At 34.8% G+C, this 18305-nt stretch overlaps 3 protein-coding genes and 1 long non-coding RNA gene across 9 annotated transcripts; 2 read left to right on the top strand and 2 right to left on the bottom strand.

The window, feature by feature from the left end:
- Positions 1 to 279: 279 nt before the first annotated feature.
- ND-42 (NADH dehydrogenase (ubiquinone) subunit ND-42) lies at positions 280 to 4359 on the bottom strand. Its single transcript, XM_089710861.1, has 5 exons — positions 4234 to 4359; positions 3460 to 4165; positions 2503 to 2676; positions 1266 to 1481; positions 280 to 441 (listed from the first exon to the last, which is right to left on the bottom strand). The coding sequence occupies exons 2-5, from the start codon at positions 4159 to 4161 to the stop codon at positions 331 to 333; spliced, it is 1203 nt and encodes a 400-aa protein (XP_089566987.1). The 5' UTR covers positions 4162 to 4165; positions 4234 to 4359; the 3' UTR covers positions 280 to 330.
- Positions 4360 to 4587: 228 nt separating this feature from the next.
- Positions 4588 to 6725, top strand: l(1)G0004 (RNA-binding protein pno1). Its single transcript, XM_089710864.1, has 3 exons — positions 4588 to 4942; positions 5303 to 5465; positions 6359 to 6725. The coding sequence occupies exons 1-3, from the start codon at positions 4707 to 4709 to the stop codon at positions 6701 to 6703; spliced, it is 744 nt and encodes a 247-aa protein (XP_089566990.1). The 5' UTR covers positions 4588 to 4706; the 3' UTR covers positions 6704 to 6725.
- A 259-nt stretch (positions 6726 to 6984) lies between these two features.
- Positions 6985 to 12592, bottom strand: LOC149477333 (EARP and GARP complex-interacting protein 1). 2 transcript variants are annotated; one of them, XM_089710862.1, is made up of 9 exons: positions 12424 to 12592; positions 12200 to 12331; positions 11614 to 11760; positions 10751 to 10837; positions 10134 to 10322; positions 9339 to 9460; positions 8986 to 9087; positions 8393 to 8521; positions 6985 to 7207 (listed from the first exon to the last, which is right to left on the bottom strand). In XM_089710862.1, the coding sequence occupies exons 1-9, from the start codon at positions 12463 to 12465 to the stop codon at positions 7045 to 7047; spliced, it is 1113 nt and encodes a 370-aa protein (XP_089566988.1). In that variant the 5' UTR covers positions 12466 to 12592; the 3' UTR covers positions 6985 to 7044. The 2 variants fall into 2 exon arrangements, with proteins under 2 accessions (XP_089566988.1, XP_089566989.1); XM_089710863.1 differs by having other exon boundaries at positions 10134 to 10319.
- Positions 12593 to 14422: 1830 nt separating this feature from the next.
- On the top strand, positions 14423 to 15803 carry LOC149477332 (uncharacterized). 5 transcript variants are annotated; one of them, XR_016317653.1, is made up of 4 exons: positions 14423 to 14667; positions 14845 to 15267; positions 15361 to 15412; positions 15650 to 15803. It is a non-coding gene; the product is annotated as an uncharacterized LOC149477332 (long non-coding RNA). The 5 variants fall into 5 exon arrangements; XR_016317650.1 differs by having other exon boundaries at positions 15361 to 15450; positions 15650 to 15800; XR_016317652.1 differs by lacking the exon at positions 15650 to 15803 and having other exon boundaries at positions 14423 to 14532; positions 15361 to 15637.
- Positions 15804 to 18305: the final 2502 nt, after the last annotated feature.

Here is an 18305-nt window from a genome sequence, read left to right as displayed (position 1 = left end):
AAAAAATAATTAACGAAATCGGGTCAGCCGTTCTCGAGTTATGCGCTTCCCATACATTTTTATCACTACATAGTATAAAACAAAGTCGCTTTCTCTGCCTATGTTCCTTTGTTTGCTTAAATCTTTAAAACCACGCAACGGATTACGATGCGGTTTTATTTAATAGATAGAGTGATTCAAGAGGAAGGTTTAAGTATATAATTTATTAGGTTTTAGACAAAGCGGGCGAAGCCGCGGGCGGTAAGCTAGTATTATATATGTTAGAGAAATGAAACAACATTAACAGTCACTATTTTATTAAATATTCACACTAAACAATCTATTCCCCGTTTAGAAGTACTCCGTGTATTTGGGGTGTTTGTTTTTGAAGGCGAGGCCAGTGTCACCGGCTTCTTTGTTGTAGCCTTGCGCGAACTGAAGTTGTGGATGAGAGTATACAACCTGTTTAAAATAAATAATATTATTATATAGTACAATATATCACTTGAATAAAACCGTTTTAAAAATGTTTACATGTATAGCAGTAAGTAATTTACATGTATCTATACTAATATTATAAAGCTTATAAAGCTTGAATGCGCTAATCTCAGGAACTACTGATCCGATTTAAAAAATTCTTTCGGTGTTAGATAGCCTATATTTTATCGAGGAAGGCTATAGGCTATAATATATCATCACGCTAAGACCAACAGGAGCGGAACAACACGGGAAAACCGCGGGGCACTAGTAAGTGATATAGTTCCAGGGAGCCTTAGAAAACCTCTAAAATAAAGTTTTTGTATGTTGTATTGTTTCTTATCTTTTTTTGCGAAACAAAGTTTTTGCTATTAAAAACATATTATTTCCTTTGAGTACATTGGCCATAGCTACATAGACTACAATAGATAGAGTCACAATCCCCTAAAAATCATCAAATAATGAAAAAGCGGCATTTATTCATTGAAATTACCACATTATTTTGTGGCAGTAACATTCAAAGTCTGTATCGCTTAGTAGTTTTGATGAAAATTGGTCAACCCACAAAATGAGTTCGGATTTTTTTAATTTAACTGAATTACTGTTATCCCACTAATATTATTAATGCAAAGTTTTTTACGTTTCTTTTTTACTCCTTAAATAACTACTGAACCGATTTTCATGAAATTTGGCACACACATAGAGTGTAACTTTTTTAACACATAGGATATTTATCGAAAATCCCAGGGAAACGGGAACTATGCGAATTTTCTTTGACTTGGCAAAAAGCTAGTCTTTATATTTTTTACCTCATTATACACATGCATATCATCAGCACTAGTTATCAATTCGGGCACATCAGTTCTCGGTATATTGAACTGATTCATGAAAATGTGCTTGCTGTTTGTGAATATCATTCTCTGGTCGGCCCATTCGACTTCACGTGGCAGCCTCCAGTCCTTCAGTTTGGGCTCGTCTCTGTGTGTGTATTGATCGAAGTCTATGCGCTCAATGTCTTCTACTACCTGGAATTATTTTAGAATATAAATTAGCTATTTGGTTTAGGAATTAAATATTGTAACGGATTTTAAACGCGATTTATTCATTATATCATTATCCCATCGTTTCACATACTTTGAGCTGTGACCATGCTCGCTGCAAAGTGTGCTCTTTCTGATATTTTTAGTTTTATAGCATTCAAATCTATACTAATATTATAAAGCTGAAGAGTTTGTTTGTTTGAACGCGCTAATCTCACTAACTACTGGTCCAATTTGAAAAATTCTTTCGGTGTTTGATAGCCCATTTATCGAGGAAGGCTAAGCTATCATCACGCTAAGACCAACAGGAGCGGAGCAATGCGGGTGAAACTGCAGGGAACAGCTAGTGCTTTATAAATAGGAATTAAAGGATAGAAAATTTACGCAAATGACGCGGATTCGAATCTAATATTTATATAATATTGCGATTCATTTTTATATATAAGATTATAAATGTGAATGTTTGTAAGGGTGGATGTATGTTTGTTACTCTTTCACGCAAATACTACTGAACCGATTACAATCAAATTTGGTATGTAGGTAGCTGAAGACCCAGAATGAAACAAAGGCTACTTTTTTCCCCGGTAACAGGAACGGAAACTATGCGGGTGTTTTTCAAGGCGCGGGCGAATGAAATAATTACGAATTAATTGGTAATACCATGATTTAATTGAAATCAATCGCGTTTTAAATCCGTTATAATCTTAAATTACTAAAAAGAAAAATTGTATGGCTGTTACGCTCTATCAATAAAATCACGCATGTGAAATTCTCTTTAATCTATACTAATATTATAAAGCTGAAGAGTTTGTTTGTTAGTTTGAATGCGCTAATCTCAGAAACTACTGGTCCGATTTGAAAAATTCTTTCAGTCTTAGATAGCCCATTTATCGAGGAAGGCTATAATATATCATCACGCTAAGACCAAAAGGAGTGGAGCAATGCGGGTGAAGCCGCGGAGCACAGCTTGTTATAATATATAATTCATAATCAAATAAATACCTACCACTTCAACCTCACCGCCGCCGGTCCAGTCGTACACAAGCAGTTCCGCGTGTGTGGATATATCACGCAAGTACTTGTTCTTGTATTGACGCTCCATTTCTTGCAGGAACGGCACAGTGAGCGCCTTGCCCTCGACTTCGTGTTTGTGGCCACGCTTTTTTACTGCTTCTACAACCTGTTTTTATTTAATTATTAACACTAGCTGCCAATTTTAAAAATTAGTAATAACAATAGGCATGTATGATACAATCAAAACTTAAATTTTATTGGTCTTTGCTAAAAATAATTTAAACACAGTCTAACTTTAAACCTGCAGGTATCTGTCACTTTAATAGTTGTCTATGTGAAACACGACAAAACCAGATTAAAGAGAACCCGTGCTTAAAGTTAAACCCTGTCTAAAATTTTTTGTGGTAAGACAGTATTACTTTAGAAGTGGTTTATTATTTTAATTTATTATGTTTGTTAAGTTTAAAACCAAAATTTACTTTTTATTCAATCTTTGATAGCTTCTGACTTTATTACAGCTAAACATTATCACTAATCACTAAATAGTATAAAGCAAAGTTGCTTTTTCTGTCCCTATCTTAATATATATAAATCTCGTGTCACAATGTTTGTCCTCAATGAACTCCTAAACCACTTAACCGATTATAATAAAATTCGCACACCATGTGCAGTTCGATCCAACTTGAGAGTTAGGATACTTTAAACATGTAGGTACCACGGGCGAAGCCGGGGCGGACCGCTAGTATCCCTATAAATCTTTAAAAGTACACAACAAAAATATTGATGCATCTTTTTAATAGATTGAGTGAAATTATTTCAGCAGCAAACTGAAGCAAATTTATATATTCACAGTAATTTATTACTAAATATTATGTTCCAATGAGGAAGCTGTAATAAATACATTTCAATAACCTAATAAATACTATAAACAACTGCTGGAAATTCATACCTTATCTACTGGTATATCTAGATAGATGACCAAATGAGGACGCAGCAAATCTTCAATGGTTGTGTTCCTCAGTTCATAGTACACAGAACGGACACCCTTGCTGATGTACTTCTGGGAGAACATTGCCTCCAAGAATACAAAGTCGGAGTAAGGAGATCGCTCCAACACCACACCCTGGCCAGTGTTCAACAAATGAGCCACCGCATCAATATACTGGCTATATCTAGCCATGTACATCATGATTTGGTAATTACCAGCCAAACGATGGTTAGGCGTCATGTTGAATTCTATGTGCTCAAAGCTTCTAGTGTCCTCTGGCAACTTATTGTTTAAGGTCCGCAGATCGACTCCCTGTTGTATATAATGGATGTCCATGTTGGCTTCAGGGAAATGCTTCATACCAAGGTCTTCAGCAAGCGCGGCCGCGAATTCAGTCTTGCCAGCCGCCACTGGGCCCTCGACGACAACTACTTTGGTGTTCTCATCGAATCTATGAGTAGTTCTGTCGAATAGACTACGTAACCAAGTGTAGTCTTTGTTTACATAATCGAATGGTGCGGGCTTAGGTGGGCGAGGGGGGAAAGATTCCCTCAAAGTTTTTCCACTGATATTCCGCTTTTGCAAGATGGTACATCCTGCGATCTTGCCACCCTGAGCAGGGCTGATCACCTTCACAAATGTAGTTCGAATAAGTGTGGCCATATTGCTGTGAAATTAAAGGCGGTGTTATTTATAATGCATTGAGTTCAAATGGTGTGTATTTAATTTACTTACCTCAAATTAATTCATAATAAAAAATCGAACTAGAGGTGTGACATAACACCTCTGTTTGATGACAGTTCTAAATTTGACAATTGACATTCGTTTCATAGACAATACTATAAATTCGTTACATCGTAGTTTCATCTATCCTTAATTTTTGCTTATGGTTTTTTCGTTGTTTATCAATAATTATTTATCAATAAAAAACGAGAAAATACTGCCTTGATAACTTATTAGTTTTGTTTACGCGCGCATATTATAACTAATTATGACGAGGTGTTAACTGAGTTTAATAAACAAAAGTATAAACCTATGTATTAATAGTCTATGCCACAATCGATTCCTAAACGAAACGTAAAATGTCAGATTTCCTTTCAGTGATGACATATGTCAAAAGCCATGTGGATAAATAATTGAAAACAAAATAAAATTAAAAACCACGATAATCTTAATATTTTGTTCAATAATTAATATAGTTTTTTAAAATGGAAGTGGAAAATATTAATGTGGATGAATTTCTACCAGCAAAGAATCCGATAAAGCTGAAAAATCTTAAGCGACCCGCAGATTCCGAAGGCGGTGATGGTATGGACGTAGAACAACAGAATGGCGCTGAAACTAAAACAAAACGTAAGCGATCTAAAGCTAAGAGGCCGAAGAAGAGCGCAGAACCCAATGAAACTAAAGTAAATATGCGAAAAGTAGCAGTTCCAGCTCACAGGTATAACCTAGAAATTTGCTGTTAATTTTATGTTAGACTAGCGGTCCGCCCCGGCTTCGCCCGTGGTACCTACATGTTTAAACTATCCTATCTTTCAAGTTGGATCGAACTGCACAAGGTGTGCGAATTTTATTATAATCGGTTAAGTGGTTTAGGAGTCCATTGAGGACAAACATTGTGACACGAGATTTATATATATTAAGATTAGTTCAATTCTATTGAGTACAGGCTACGGTACTGATTTATTTAATGTTAAACTATATTTTAAATAATAAACAGGGACTTACATTTTTATATATACATTAAAATAGAATTAATGTTGTAGTTATAAGTTTATTATATTTTGTTTTTTTTTTACAGATACACACCATTAAAAGAAAATTGGTTGAAAATATTCACACCGATTGTAGAACACCTACTATTACAAGTCAGATTCAACACAAAAACGAGGAATGTAGAAATTAAAATTGGGCCAGAAACAAAAGATATTGCAAATCTACAGAAAGCTGCCGATTTTGTTAAGGTATTTATTTTGTTATACTTTTAAGTGTTAATATTACATACTACATAAAAAATTCTAGTTGTAATAAACTTCAGCTAATTGGGCTATAACAAGAAAATTAAAAGACGTTCCTTGAATCCTTATGTTACTGAGAAATAATTAAATTCATGCAAATTTAGAAATTGATTAGGAAAAAGTAAAACAATTGTTTTTCATAGTTTCCTTAACCCATTGACCACCGAGCGCCCCGATCGGGGCGCGACACAATAGATTATCTATTGTGTCTGTGATTCCGGGGACTGATGGATTAAGGAAACATATTATGTACATAAATTGCAATAATTTGGTTTATAGATTTTATACTATAATATTTATGTATCAGATTGTTTTAAATAAATGGATACAGTAAATAAATTCATGCAATCAAAAGTTTTATATTGTAGATAGGAGGTTACTAACCTTCTTAATCCAACTACAGTAGAATCCTTTTATTATGACACCAGTTATATTGACTTATTATGACGTATTGCACAGCAAAGTTTGGTTTTCATATAAAATTCTTAAGTCAGATAATATGACTTCGTTTATTGTGACCAATTTTTAATGAATTGTCGGTTATACCGACCGAAATGAATTCTAAAACTTTCAACACTAATTTCTGTTTGGGAAAATTGTGATATCCGACATCACTTTTTTTTGTTTGTTTTGAGTCTCAATGTGTAGGCATCTCTATTTTGTTTCTCTGGATTAAATACTAACAAAAACAGGAGATTGTTTATTTTCTACAAAATGCTTTGTATGACGTCCGTTTATTATGACGTGTTTGATATTCCCCTTCAATGTCATTAAAAACGGACTCCACTGTACATATTTGATAGTTCAACAAATTTAAATGTATTTTATTACTGTTTCAGGCTTTCGTCTGTGGGTTTGAAGTAGAAGACGCACTGGCACTGCTCAGGCTTGACGATTTATTTGTAGAGACCTTTGAAATTAAAGACGTTAAAACGTTACAAGGCGATCACCTCGGCAGAGCTATAGGTAGATTAGCAGGCAAGGCCGGTCGTACCAAATTTACCATAGAGAACGTAACAAAGACAAGAATAGTATTGGCAGACTCAAAAATTCACATTTTAGGCAGTTATCAGAACATCGCTCTGGCGAGACGGGCTATATGCAACCTTATTATGGGATCACCTCCTTCGAAAGTTTACGGAAATCTGAGGAATGTAGCGAAGCGAGTGGCAGAGAGATTTTAGCTAATAAATATATTTATCCAAATGTTTTTTCTTTTATTTGTAAAATGTATTTTTTAAGCAACTAAATATCTGGGTTTACACAGTTATAAAGATTATTATAATAATATTATAATGTTGTTCTTTTTTTTCCTACTAATATTACAAATAAGAAAGATTGTATACAGAGTAACTTGGATGCTATTTATATAACACAGGTTAGTTCTTATACTGAAAATTAACGGGAACGGGAACTATACGGGTTTTCCTTTGACTACGAAAAGCTTGTTTTTAATATAAATAAATAAAATAATAATGGATTTATATTTCTTAAAATAATAAATAATAATAATAATTTAAACAGTCTACAACAATATTTTATATTTAAAATGTCTTGGGACTCTAGACAAGACAAGTCTAGCGTCGTAACTAAGCGAGGCGAAGGTCCAGGGCTCCGCTGTGCTCCATTCTACGCAGTAAACGGAGTCCTCGTGCTGTTCGTACGATTGTAGCACGCCATCTTCCAATCTGTAACAAGAAATACTATTAGAAAGAAAATATAACTTGAGGGGTATCAAGGGACACCAGGATGGAACGAAGTTTTAAGTTAGAGAGAGACAGATAGAGAAAAAATGTTGTGTGGTTTTATGAAACAACGGTAAAAGTGAAACTTAGGCACAAAATTATCGTATTTGTACGATAATGACTCCGAACACTGCTTTATAGTTACTCGGCAGCCGACCGTCACGCGACATGCGCTACACAGACCAAAAAGTTTGAGACGATGTAATAAAAGTTTCACTTTAACAACGCCACATGGCTTACAACTATACAACTCGACCAAGCTATGTTTGCACCTCGTTGGAATGCGGCGCCCCGCCCGCTTATTCTTATAAATGCAAAGTAAAATCTAACAAACATTTCTTTACTTTTTTTAAGTCATAGCGAATCCTTTTTTGCAGACCGTACGTCACGTACGTCAGTGTGACGTAATCGACGCGAGGTGCAAACTTAGCTTGGTATCGTTACAACTTTTCGTCTTAATTTTTTCCGTCTAGCCCCTTTTCGCAACGCGCGATAAGGACCTTTGTTCCAATTTTATTCCACCTTAAAACACACATTCATAAAACTAACAAGAAATAAACATAACTATTGTATAGAAAAAAATGTATATTTATAATGCACTAGATTTCCGCCCGCAGCTTCGCCCGCGTTTTCAAAGAAAATCCCACATAGTTCCCGTTCCTGTGGGATTTTCGGAATAAAAAGTAGCATGTGTCTTATTCTGGGTCTTCAGCTACCTACATACCAAATTTCATTATAATCGGTTCTGTAGTAGAAAGAGTAACAAACATTCATCCATCCTCACAAACTTTCGCATTTATAATATTACTTTTTATCCCGGAAATCCCACGGGAACGGGAACCTAGTGTAGGTCGGGTCATGTAAAAAGGACGCTGACGGTTAAGCTGCGCATTGGCGATTTATTGGTCTATTTGGTGTTATGAGGTGGTATAAGAATAACAAATATGTAGTTGCGAAGCCACGACTCGAGAGCCTACTTCAACAATAAAATAAGCAGCAAATAACTTTCATGCTAAACTCGATACATGCCAAAACACGCCCCATCACTTTCATCCCGCGTTCTTTTTACATGATTCGCGTTATAAGTAGACGGAAAGCTAGTAAATAAAATAAAACAAAAAAACATACACTTGGCTGAGTTTCTTTTCGTCATCCGAATCGCATATACTAGCGGCTGCTGTGAGCAGAGCCCTTCCATCTGAACTGCCGGTCACTAACAGTTGTTCATGGTATGTGTTATATCGTACCGTCCATACCCTGGAAATATATTTAGTGTTATACCATTTTATAAATGACGAGAATTTTATATTATTTTATATAAAATGATAAAATATTCTTTTAACTGGTAACTTTATAAGTGATTAATTTAACACCCAATTACGATACGATTATTTCAATGTTTATACTTAAAAATCTTAACCACCTTCAAATTGTTAAAAACAGACTTAACCCATTGAGCCCCGAACGGCCCGATCGGTCCACGACACAATAGATTTTCTATTGTGTCTGTGATTCCGGGACCTGAGTTAATTCCGACCGAACACCATCTTTGTCAAATAAAAAAAGTATCATCAAACTCGATTCACCCTGGTCCCTGTCAAAAGCCTAGAGACAACAAATAATATACTGTCGAATTTAAAACCTCCTTTATTTTAAGTTGGTTAAAAATATCTAGTGCAGAAATGAGACATTTATAAAAAAATTAATTAAATAATAATTACCAATGAGAATGGTCAGTTCTGCTGAAAATCGGTTCCTTCCCATTTCTGTAGTCCCAAATATTCAACGCCGCGTCGTCTCCTGCACTTGCCAAATGAAATTGTCTGTAACAATGTATTCAATACATATTATTTATTATTTTACATGTTAATATTAATCTTCTGTATGTAGGTTTATACCTACAAAACAGATTATTCTGTTTTCATGCAAAAACGTTAGATAAATATTTGATATAAATTTGACCGTTGAGAAAACAAAAAAACTTATAAAAGGAATGAAACATATGTTATATTCAAAGATTTAAGAAAAAGTTAACTGTCAATAAACAAACAAAGTTACAGAAAAAAGAGGTTACCTGTTAGGATTAAAGTCGAGGTCTCTGGCCAGTTGTCTGTGCGCGTTGTCTATGCTCCACGCCGGCTTGCAGTCCGTCCTTGTGTCGAAGCACTTTATATGCGTGTCTTGTAGTACTGCGAACTGAAAAGGATATTAGTAGTATTAATACGGGCTAAATGAGATGTCCAAAAAATGACCCAGAATCTCCAGGAATGAAACGTATACCAATGGATTGATATTCAATGCCAATCCAAATCGGACCAGTAGGTCTTGAGATTAGCGCGTTCAAACAAACAAACAAACTCTTCAGCTTTATAATATTAGTATAGATTAGTATATTAGTATAGAAGTATAGATTAGAATGAACAAATGTTTGGAATTGTGGCCTATGTGCATATTTATTATATACTAGCTTTCCGCCCGCGGCTTTGCTCGCGTTTTCAAAGAAAAACCCGTTCCCGTAGGATTTCCGGGATAAAACCTATCCTATGTCCTTTCTCGGGTATCAAAATATCTCTATACCAAATTTCATGCAAATTGGTTCAGTAGTTAAGATGTGATTGAGGAACAGACAGACAGACAGAGTTGCTTTCGCATTTATAATATTAAGTATGGATTATGTTTATGTATGTGTGCATCGGTGTAGACTGTACGTGACATGTGTTCGTATGTGTGCGTGTGTTGTCTGCGCCTTTATTTTAATGCGTGTGTATATGTCTTTGTCTTGTGTGTGTGTGTCTGTCTGTTTTGTGTGTAATTCTGTATGTGTGTGTATATTAACAGTACATTTCACTTTCCTACTATAGTATATTACCTGATGCTGAGCCTGCGGACTCCACTTTCCACCCGTGAACTTGAGCCTAGCTCGTCCTTCCGGCACGAAGCCCGTGACGACACTTCCCGTGGTGACGTCACGCACACTCACACTAGCGTCGAGCACTATGCCAATACGATTCGCGTCTGTGGGGTGCCATTCGGCGCAACGGATCTCGTCTTCGGGCTTCTGGAATTATTATTTATTTATTATTTATATTATTTATTAATAATTGTTCTTTGAATTATTACAATAATACTTAACCTAGGATACCATTAAACAAGAATTACAATTACATTGTTGTTTTGGATATACATATAAAATATTCTTTTAATTTAAACGCTAGAAGAAATGATTGAAATGTTTAAGAAAGAGAGATTAAAATTAACTCACAAATTGCATTTGTATTGTAATGCTATAAAAAAATTAATAATTTTTATAACATTATGTGAAAGTTTGTACAAAATAAGGTTTAAAAATACAAAATTGATTTCGAAAATTCATTTAGTGCTATAAAGTGCTATGTTATTTCTGAGTGAAAATAGGCTATTACATAGAAATCAGAATCTCATTCTAACATATATATATGTTAGAATTAGATATTTTAATGCACTTACCTCAGGAGTGATGGTGATAAGATGTTCCATATCCTCTGCATTTCGGCCTTGAATGGCACTGAGATCATCAACGTCTTTTGGTATAACCTGAAATTAGCATAATTAATTTTAAATAATGTTCAGAAGTTGTAGTATCACTACATAGTATAAAACAAAGTCGCTTTCTCTGTCCTTATGTCCCTTTGTATGCTTAAATCTTTACAACTACACAACGGATTTTGATGCGGTTTTTTTTAATAGATAGAGTGATTCAAGAGGAAGGTTTTAGTATATAATTTATTAGGTTTTAGACAAAGCGGGCGAAGCCGCGGGCGGTAAGCTAGTTCGTAATATTTCTGTGTTATGTTTATTGTGAAATAGGCATAGATAAACATTAAACATACTTATAAAATAAAAAATTAAAGAAATTTATTGGATTTAAAACACATTTTTTTATGTTATTATCCCAACATTTTCATGAACAGGTAAGGAACCAGTTTATAAAACGGCATCTAGGCACATCTTTTGCCTTCCATGCAAATAACAAACAGTCTTTATGCGACTATGACCACTGTTACAAACCTTATCATTCACATCATAAAATTGTGTTTAAAGCCAATGTAAAAATTTTGTTTTCAGTATAAAGAAAATAAAATCTATTTGATATATATCTATACTAATATTATAAAGCGAGAAGAGTTTGTTTGTTTGAACGCGCACATCTCAGGAACTACTGGTCCGATTTGAAAAATTATTTCGGTGTTAGATAGCCCATTTATCGAGGAAGGCTATAGGTATAGGCTATATATCATTACACTAAGACCAACAGGAGTGGAGCCATGCGGGTGATACTGCGAAGAGCAGCTAGTTAATAATATACTCACATCCAAAGTCGGCAGTTTAAATATAGACACACCCATGGTGCATTGAGAAGTGTCTGGGTCGTAGGCATTGTGAGTGGTCATGAGTGTCGCCGCATCATGGGGAGAACATCGGAGATGCCAGATTTCACCAATATTGTGCTTATACACCTAGAAAATTCATATGTTTTTATTATTGTAGTATTTTTTGGTTGCATGTTTATTCATTCTGTCAATATCTGCTTGCAGAAAATGTATTATTGATTCATATAAAAAATAAAATGCCTGTTTATGTAAATAATGCTTTTTAATCCTTACTGCACTACATAGAATAAAACAAAGTCACTTTCTTTGTCCCTATATATGCTTAATCTTTAAAACACGCAATGGATTTTGATGTGGTTATTTTTAATAAATAGAGTGATTCAAGAAAAAGGTTTTAGTATATATCAAGTTTTAGCCAAGGTGGGTTATGCCGCGGGCGGAAAGCTAGTATTTTAGATTTAACAAGAACAGACCTATCATATGTATATTTACCTGACAAGATAGATTGATTTGGCAAACAATACATGCAGTCTAGAAAAAACTAAGATATATAATAACAACTTGCCTTAGTATGTAGGGCTCCTGTATCTTCTTCGAGTTCTACAACATGTACTTGGTTCGACTGTGGCTTCAAACTTTGAGTACCAATTAGAAACCTTATAGCATCACTCTCATATTGAGGTGATAGGGCTCTTGTCTGAAATCATTTAGAATTCAGATTAGATATTTTAATCAATAGCAATGGTCCTTACAAATATATCGATTTGGTATCTAATTTTGTGATGTTACCTGATGTTCTAAGCCGTAAATAATTGAATTCCCTTCCTCCATATTTAAGCAGTTAATATTTTAGTTATATAATTTACAAATACTGTATGTATTTGCAAAATGCAAATTTAATTGTTTACATTTGTGATTTGAGATGAAAATTGGAATGTAACAACTTTCAAATGTCAATCGATATAGTTTTTTTTTTTTTTTTTTTTTTCTGTTATGGCAAGAAGCTAAAACTATTTGCCAGTGTCAAGTAAAAGGTAGGGAATCCATACACGGGAAATTATGATAGTACGATATTTTTCAAGGTGATCAGAAGAGTTAGGCCAAAATTAATACAAGTTACATTATAATATTACATATTATTTACATAAACTAAATAGATTAAATAGAAACTAAAAAACATTACAATTTGACGTTATTCTTATATACTAATATTATAAAGAGGAAAAGTTTGTAAGTATGTATGTATGTATGTATGTATGGTTTTCACGCAAAAACTACTGGACCGATTTCAAAAATTCTTTCACCATTAGAAAGCTGCATCTTTACTGAGCAACATAGGCTATATTGCATTTTCAAAAAAATTAGAGATCCTTATTAAAAATGCAATAATGTAACCCAAGGTGTAAAAAAATCCTCAATAAAATTTCTGTCATCGCGTGCGCTGCGGAATCTATTGAAGATAGAACAAAAAAATGTTCTACGGTATTATAGAACGGATCAATATCTACAAGAAAGTCCGCGATACCATATGTCCATCTTCAGTAGTTATGTTACTACAACAACTTTTTTACGTTTTCAAAGTAAATAGAAGTGCCGACAGTAATCAAACCATGTTATCCATACACATATATTAATCCTTATCCCATTAAATGATGTTTTATTATAGACTGTTTCAATACCAGCAAAATACTTTTTAAATGAAAAGAATTGGATATTCCATTCAAAAGATATAATGAATTTTTAAAAGTGTCAATCTACAGAAAATAGTAGGTATACTGTTCGAGCAGGCCGTAGTGCGGGGGTCACGGAGGAATTCTACCAATATGCGTCTTGACGGAACACAGTGGGGTTTTGGTCGGTAGGAATCCGAAATAACCCACGGCCCCTCCCCCGGAGGCCGTGGGTATCTATGAAAGATTTCCCCACTAAAACAAAAAAACAAAAAAAAAGGCCGTAGGTAGTGCGGGACGGGGTAAAGGTGATTTTCATGTGATTAAAAATTAAACCTATATATATAGTCCGACCTATAGTAGACTTTTCACTGTAACTATATCGCTATCTATGCGGGTGAAACCGCAGGGCATTGCTAGTTCTTAAATATAAAAGTAGATATATATTATTATAATATTTTTTAGGATATATAAATAGATATGACATACGAGTAGGAAGAGGAACATTTGAAGAATTTAATGAATTATAAAAGGAAGAATGATCGTATAAAGAGCAAGAGAAAAATATGTGGTCTATATTTCCCTCATCCTCTCCACACTCGCAAACTTCACTATTTAATACGTCTATTCTGGCTAAATGACTAGGAATACACATATGTGCAATTCTCATGCGACTTATTGTAGATACAACTAATTTATTTGCTTCAACACCAACAAACCAAGGTTTTATGGGGATTACCGGTTGAATTCTATAGTAATTCCTATTTCCTTCCCTTATGCTGTATCTGTCCACCGTAGACCGTATTCCACGCTTCAAAGAGAAATCGTTTCGGTAATGTTAAGAGATCATGAGAGTAGTTAATGTATGGATACATATTACATATCTCTACACTGCACTGCATCCTTGGCCAAGCTATCAGCCCTATCATTTCCGTGGATATATATAAATTGAAATGATTGAAATATTTTTAAAACTAATGCCAACACTATTTACATATTTATTATTGTGCGCTGGTAATATAAGACGTTTAAATTGTATTGACTTTTTAATAAGTATGGCAGCACCACCATACCCATCAATTCTGTCATCACGATTCACGAATACAAACAATATCAAAAACATAACCTGGAATTCGAAAGAAGAGATTTGGTTATACCCAAGTCTCATTTAGAGCAATTAAAAAAGGATTGTGCTTATTTATTATGTGAATTAGATCTGACTTTTTAGGTATCACGCTTCTGCAGTTCCACTGTATTATTTTGGAATCCATGATTACTAAATAAACTATCAATTACTTTATGTAAAGTGGCAACGTTGGACGGTTTCAGGGTGTTATTTTTCAATAGAGTGTTGATAAGTAAAGTTATTATATCCATTATCTGGGAAGTTTCAGATTCATTAGGGGCTACTTGATAACCGCAGCCATTTTCAGGCGTAGGAAGCTGAGCTTCCCTAATAATAGCATTATGAGCATTTTTATCAAAACCCTTATTAGTCTTAGGAGTCAATTTTGGTTTTAAAAAATAAGTCTTGTTGTAGGATGAATTTGAACTATTTACATTCAATCTATTTGTGGTTGAATAAGCAGATGAAGACATTAATACATCCCCATAAGACTTTGATACATTTGGGTAAAGTTTACTTGCTTCCCCGTAAGATATATTTTTTTCAGACATACTTATTTTAATATCCTTTTGGCGTTTAAATTCTGGACAGATTTTATTAGTTGCGAAATGGAAGCCTGAACATAACAAACATGATGCACAATCTTCTTCGACTGTACAAGTGTCGCCAGAATGATCTTGACCACACTTATAACATCTGGGTTTGGAACGACATATATTTTTAGTATGACCATATCTACAGCATTGAAAACATTGGATGGTAGGGAAAATGTAAAGATTAACTGGCAGAGAGTTATAACAGGCATACACACGTTCAGGAAGAACTTGACCGTCAAATGTAAGAACAACAGATTGTGTTGGTCTCCAAGATATGGAACCATCAATAATAACCTTATAATTGATCCTTCTAACTTTTATAATTTTCCCACAGCCAGCTGGAGTTGAAATATTTTCTATTATTTCCTCTTGGGACCATTCAGAAGGTATTCCTTTAACAATACCAATGCGACTTATGTTAAATGTTGGTATTTTTGCACTTAGCTTATTTAATTCTAAATTTTTATTTTTAATAAAATCATTAGCATCCTTTGGCGTTGAAAATGCTACAATACAACGATTTCTCCCTATTTTTTTAACACTACCAGATACTATATTTTTAATATTGTTATTTTTTAAAAATCTACCAAAAGTAATGGGATGCAATGTTGTTCCATCGCCAGGTGTTGACTCTGTACGCTGAACATGAACAATATAAGGGAAGGAGTCAGTAGATAGGTATTCTGAACGTAAATTTGGTAAAGCCGATTGTTCATTTATATTATTATTATCATTCTTAAAGGATTCATTAAAAGTAATATCAGAATTGGACTTTTTATTAGGCTCAGTGCTATCACTGTCCTGTTTCCTTAGCCTGCGTTTTTTAGGAGTGCTTTCCACCCAACTATTTTTTAATGTAAAATCGTTTTCACATTCTATACTTGGAACCGTAATATAACTAGCTACTTCAGGACCAAGTTGGAAACTTGGTCCTGAAGCTATAGGGTCGGGAGGATCGTTCATCGATCAGCCCGCCAAAATTTAAGTGCAAAAATTTTTTTACATACTATAAATCAGAATAAAATAGACTTACCAATAAAAAAACTACTAACTACACTAATTTACAAGTTTATATATAGGAAACAAAAGATATATACAAAGCCAAACTCAATTGAACATTAATTTAAATTTTTTTTCAAATTAAATTTCAAAAATTACACCCGGCTCGTTCGAAGATTCCCGCGCTTCTGATATAGTTATTATTTACCTCTCTATGAGTTAATAGAGCACAGAATACAGATATAGAGTAACAAATGACATTTCCAAAACCACAGATAAACAAATATTGTAGAATTTAGAAAAAGAGGAAGAATTCCGCGATGAGTCCGCTGCCGATTTTTCTTGTTTTATAACATATGGCTGGTTCACACTTTGATTAGTGCGAGTGCAGGTGATTAGTGTGAGTGCAGGTGTGTAGTGCGAGTAGTGTCCAATTCAACTGCGAGTGCATGTGATTAGTGCGAGTGCAGGACAATGGTGAAATTCGCGACGCTACACACTACGCTAAACACTAAACACTCCTGTCCAGACGTGTTTAGGCAGGCACACTGCGAGTGAGGGGGAAGGGAGGGCGCGCGGGACGTGGCTACTCGCAGTCCACTCGCAAAAAAATAGAACACGCTTCTATTCACTTTACTACACAGCCTACTAAACACTCGCACTAAACAGTCGCTGTCCACACGTAGTACTACTCATCACCTGCACTCGCACTAATCAAAGTGTGAACCAGCCAATACGTTTTGTATCCAGATTTATGGTCATGGCAAAATGGTGCCATACAACATATCGAAACATGTTTTTCAAGACAAATGGTAGTAGTACACGGCACACGCATATCTAAGGGTGCACTCACACACATCACTCACCGTCAAGTCACCGATGACTGATCGGTGACGGTTTGTGTACGTATCCACAAACACCAGTCACCGTCATGTTGTCCGTCAGTCACGTCGCCGGTTTGACTGAATCATTGAACACATACATCAGGTTAGTCAGTGATTAGACGTGTGTCACGCTAGAGAACATGTAGCAATTATTGACGGTAGCACGACGCTGACTGAACTGAGACGTGACGGCACCGGGTGAGTGGGGATAAAAGTATGATACATGTATGGAAAGATTATTTGACGTGCCTGACCGGTGACGTCACTGATAGATTTCGTGCCGGCGACTGTCGTGTGGGAACAGAGTCATACTAGAACTATTGATACATATTTTTTTTTAATCCTGTCCGGTGACGTGCCGTGACGGTGACTGATGTGTGTGAGTGCACCCTAATAGTGCACTTGCTATTTACTTTGAGATTCACGTATTTAAGAGCGTGTACGCGGTCGGTGCGCTGTTTGGCTCAAATATGTAATTTTTAAATTGAATTGTCCATCAACTTATCTTACAAACATATGAATTACTAATAATTTTCGGAAATTTTATTGTCTTTGTTGTTAGTTAGAGTTTTTTTCGATTAATACAGTAATTGTGAATACCATCAAGATAACTGATTGATTTCACTTTTAGTGTTAATTTCGAAGCTAAAAATATCTGAAATTATAGGCAAATCTAACAATGTTTTTTAACTAACAGCAAAAATCCTTATTAAAGTCGTTAGTTAAAAGATTTTTTTATTTTGAACTCCTAACTTATGAAATTAAAATCCGAACAATGTGATTTTTTTTTGAAATTATAGTCGATAAATTTCACCAAGATATCGTACTTAATTGAATATAATTTAAACATATTGTAATAAAAGAATATCTTCTTTATTTATAAGATAAAATTCAAAAAATCAACTAAGGTATTTCTTTAATTTTTCTACAATTTTTTTTAAAAGTACTATAAAACTCTGCGCGCGACCCGATTCAAATCAGTCGGCCAAAGAGAATAGAAATACATATTATGCACAATGCAATCGGCCATACTTGCTCTGTGCACTGTGCTGTCTGTGCAGTGTGCAGTCGGCCACAGACATAGAGGAATAATGTATAGCTGAGAGCCACAGAGCAAGTAATATTGTTAATTGCACTTTGCAGTCGGCAGCAAGCCTTTCCAGAGAGAGGACATCATAGAGTAATATAATATATACGGGTACATGTTGCTGGGCGCTCTGCCTGACCCCTGTTGACCTTTGCCTTGCATAGTAAAAGGATAGCGCAAGCTTCGATAGATCGAGTAGATTTTGACTTGCGCTAAATTGAACGCGCGCTCTTAAATGATTTTCATAACGTCTTCTAGTATAGTGCCACAAACTTATCTGACCCGGTGACAGGTGTCACTGATGTCGCT

This window comes from Colias philodice, chromosome 25, assembly GCF_061535455.1.
Source record: "Colias philodice isolate Cphi_HAF_F1 chromosome 25, ilColPhil1 Martin Lab GWU primary, whole genome shotgun sequence".
Classification (NCBI taxonomy): domain Eukaryota; kingdom Metazoa; phylum Arthropoda; class Insecta; order Lepidoptera; family Pieridae; genus Colias; species Colias philodice.
Note: the sequence above shows the minus strand (reverse complement) of the source record. Positions and strands in the feature narration are given on the sequence as shown.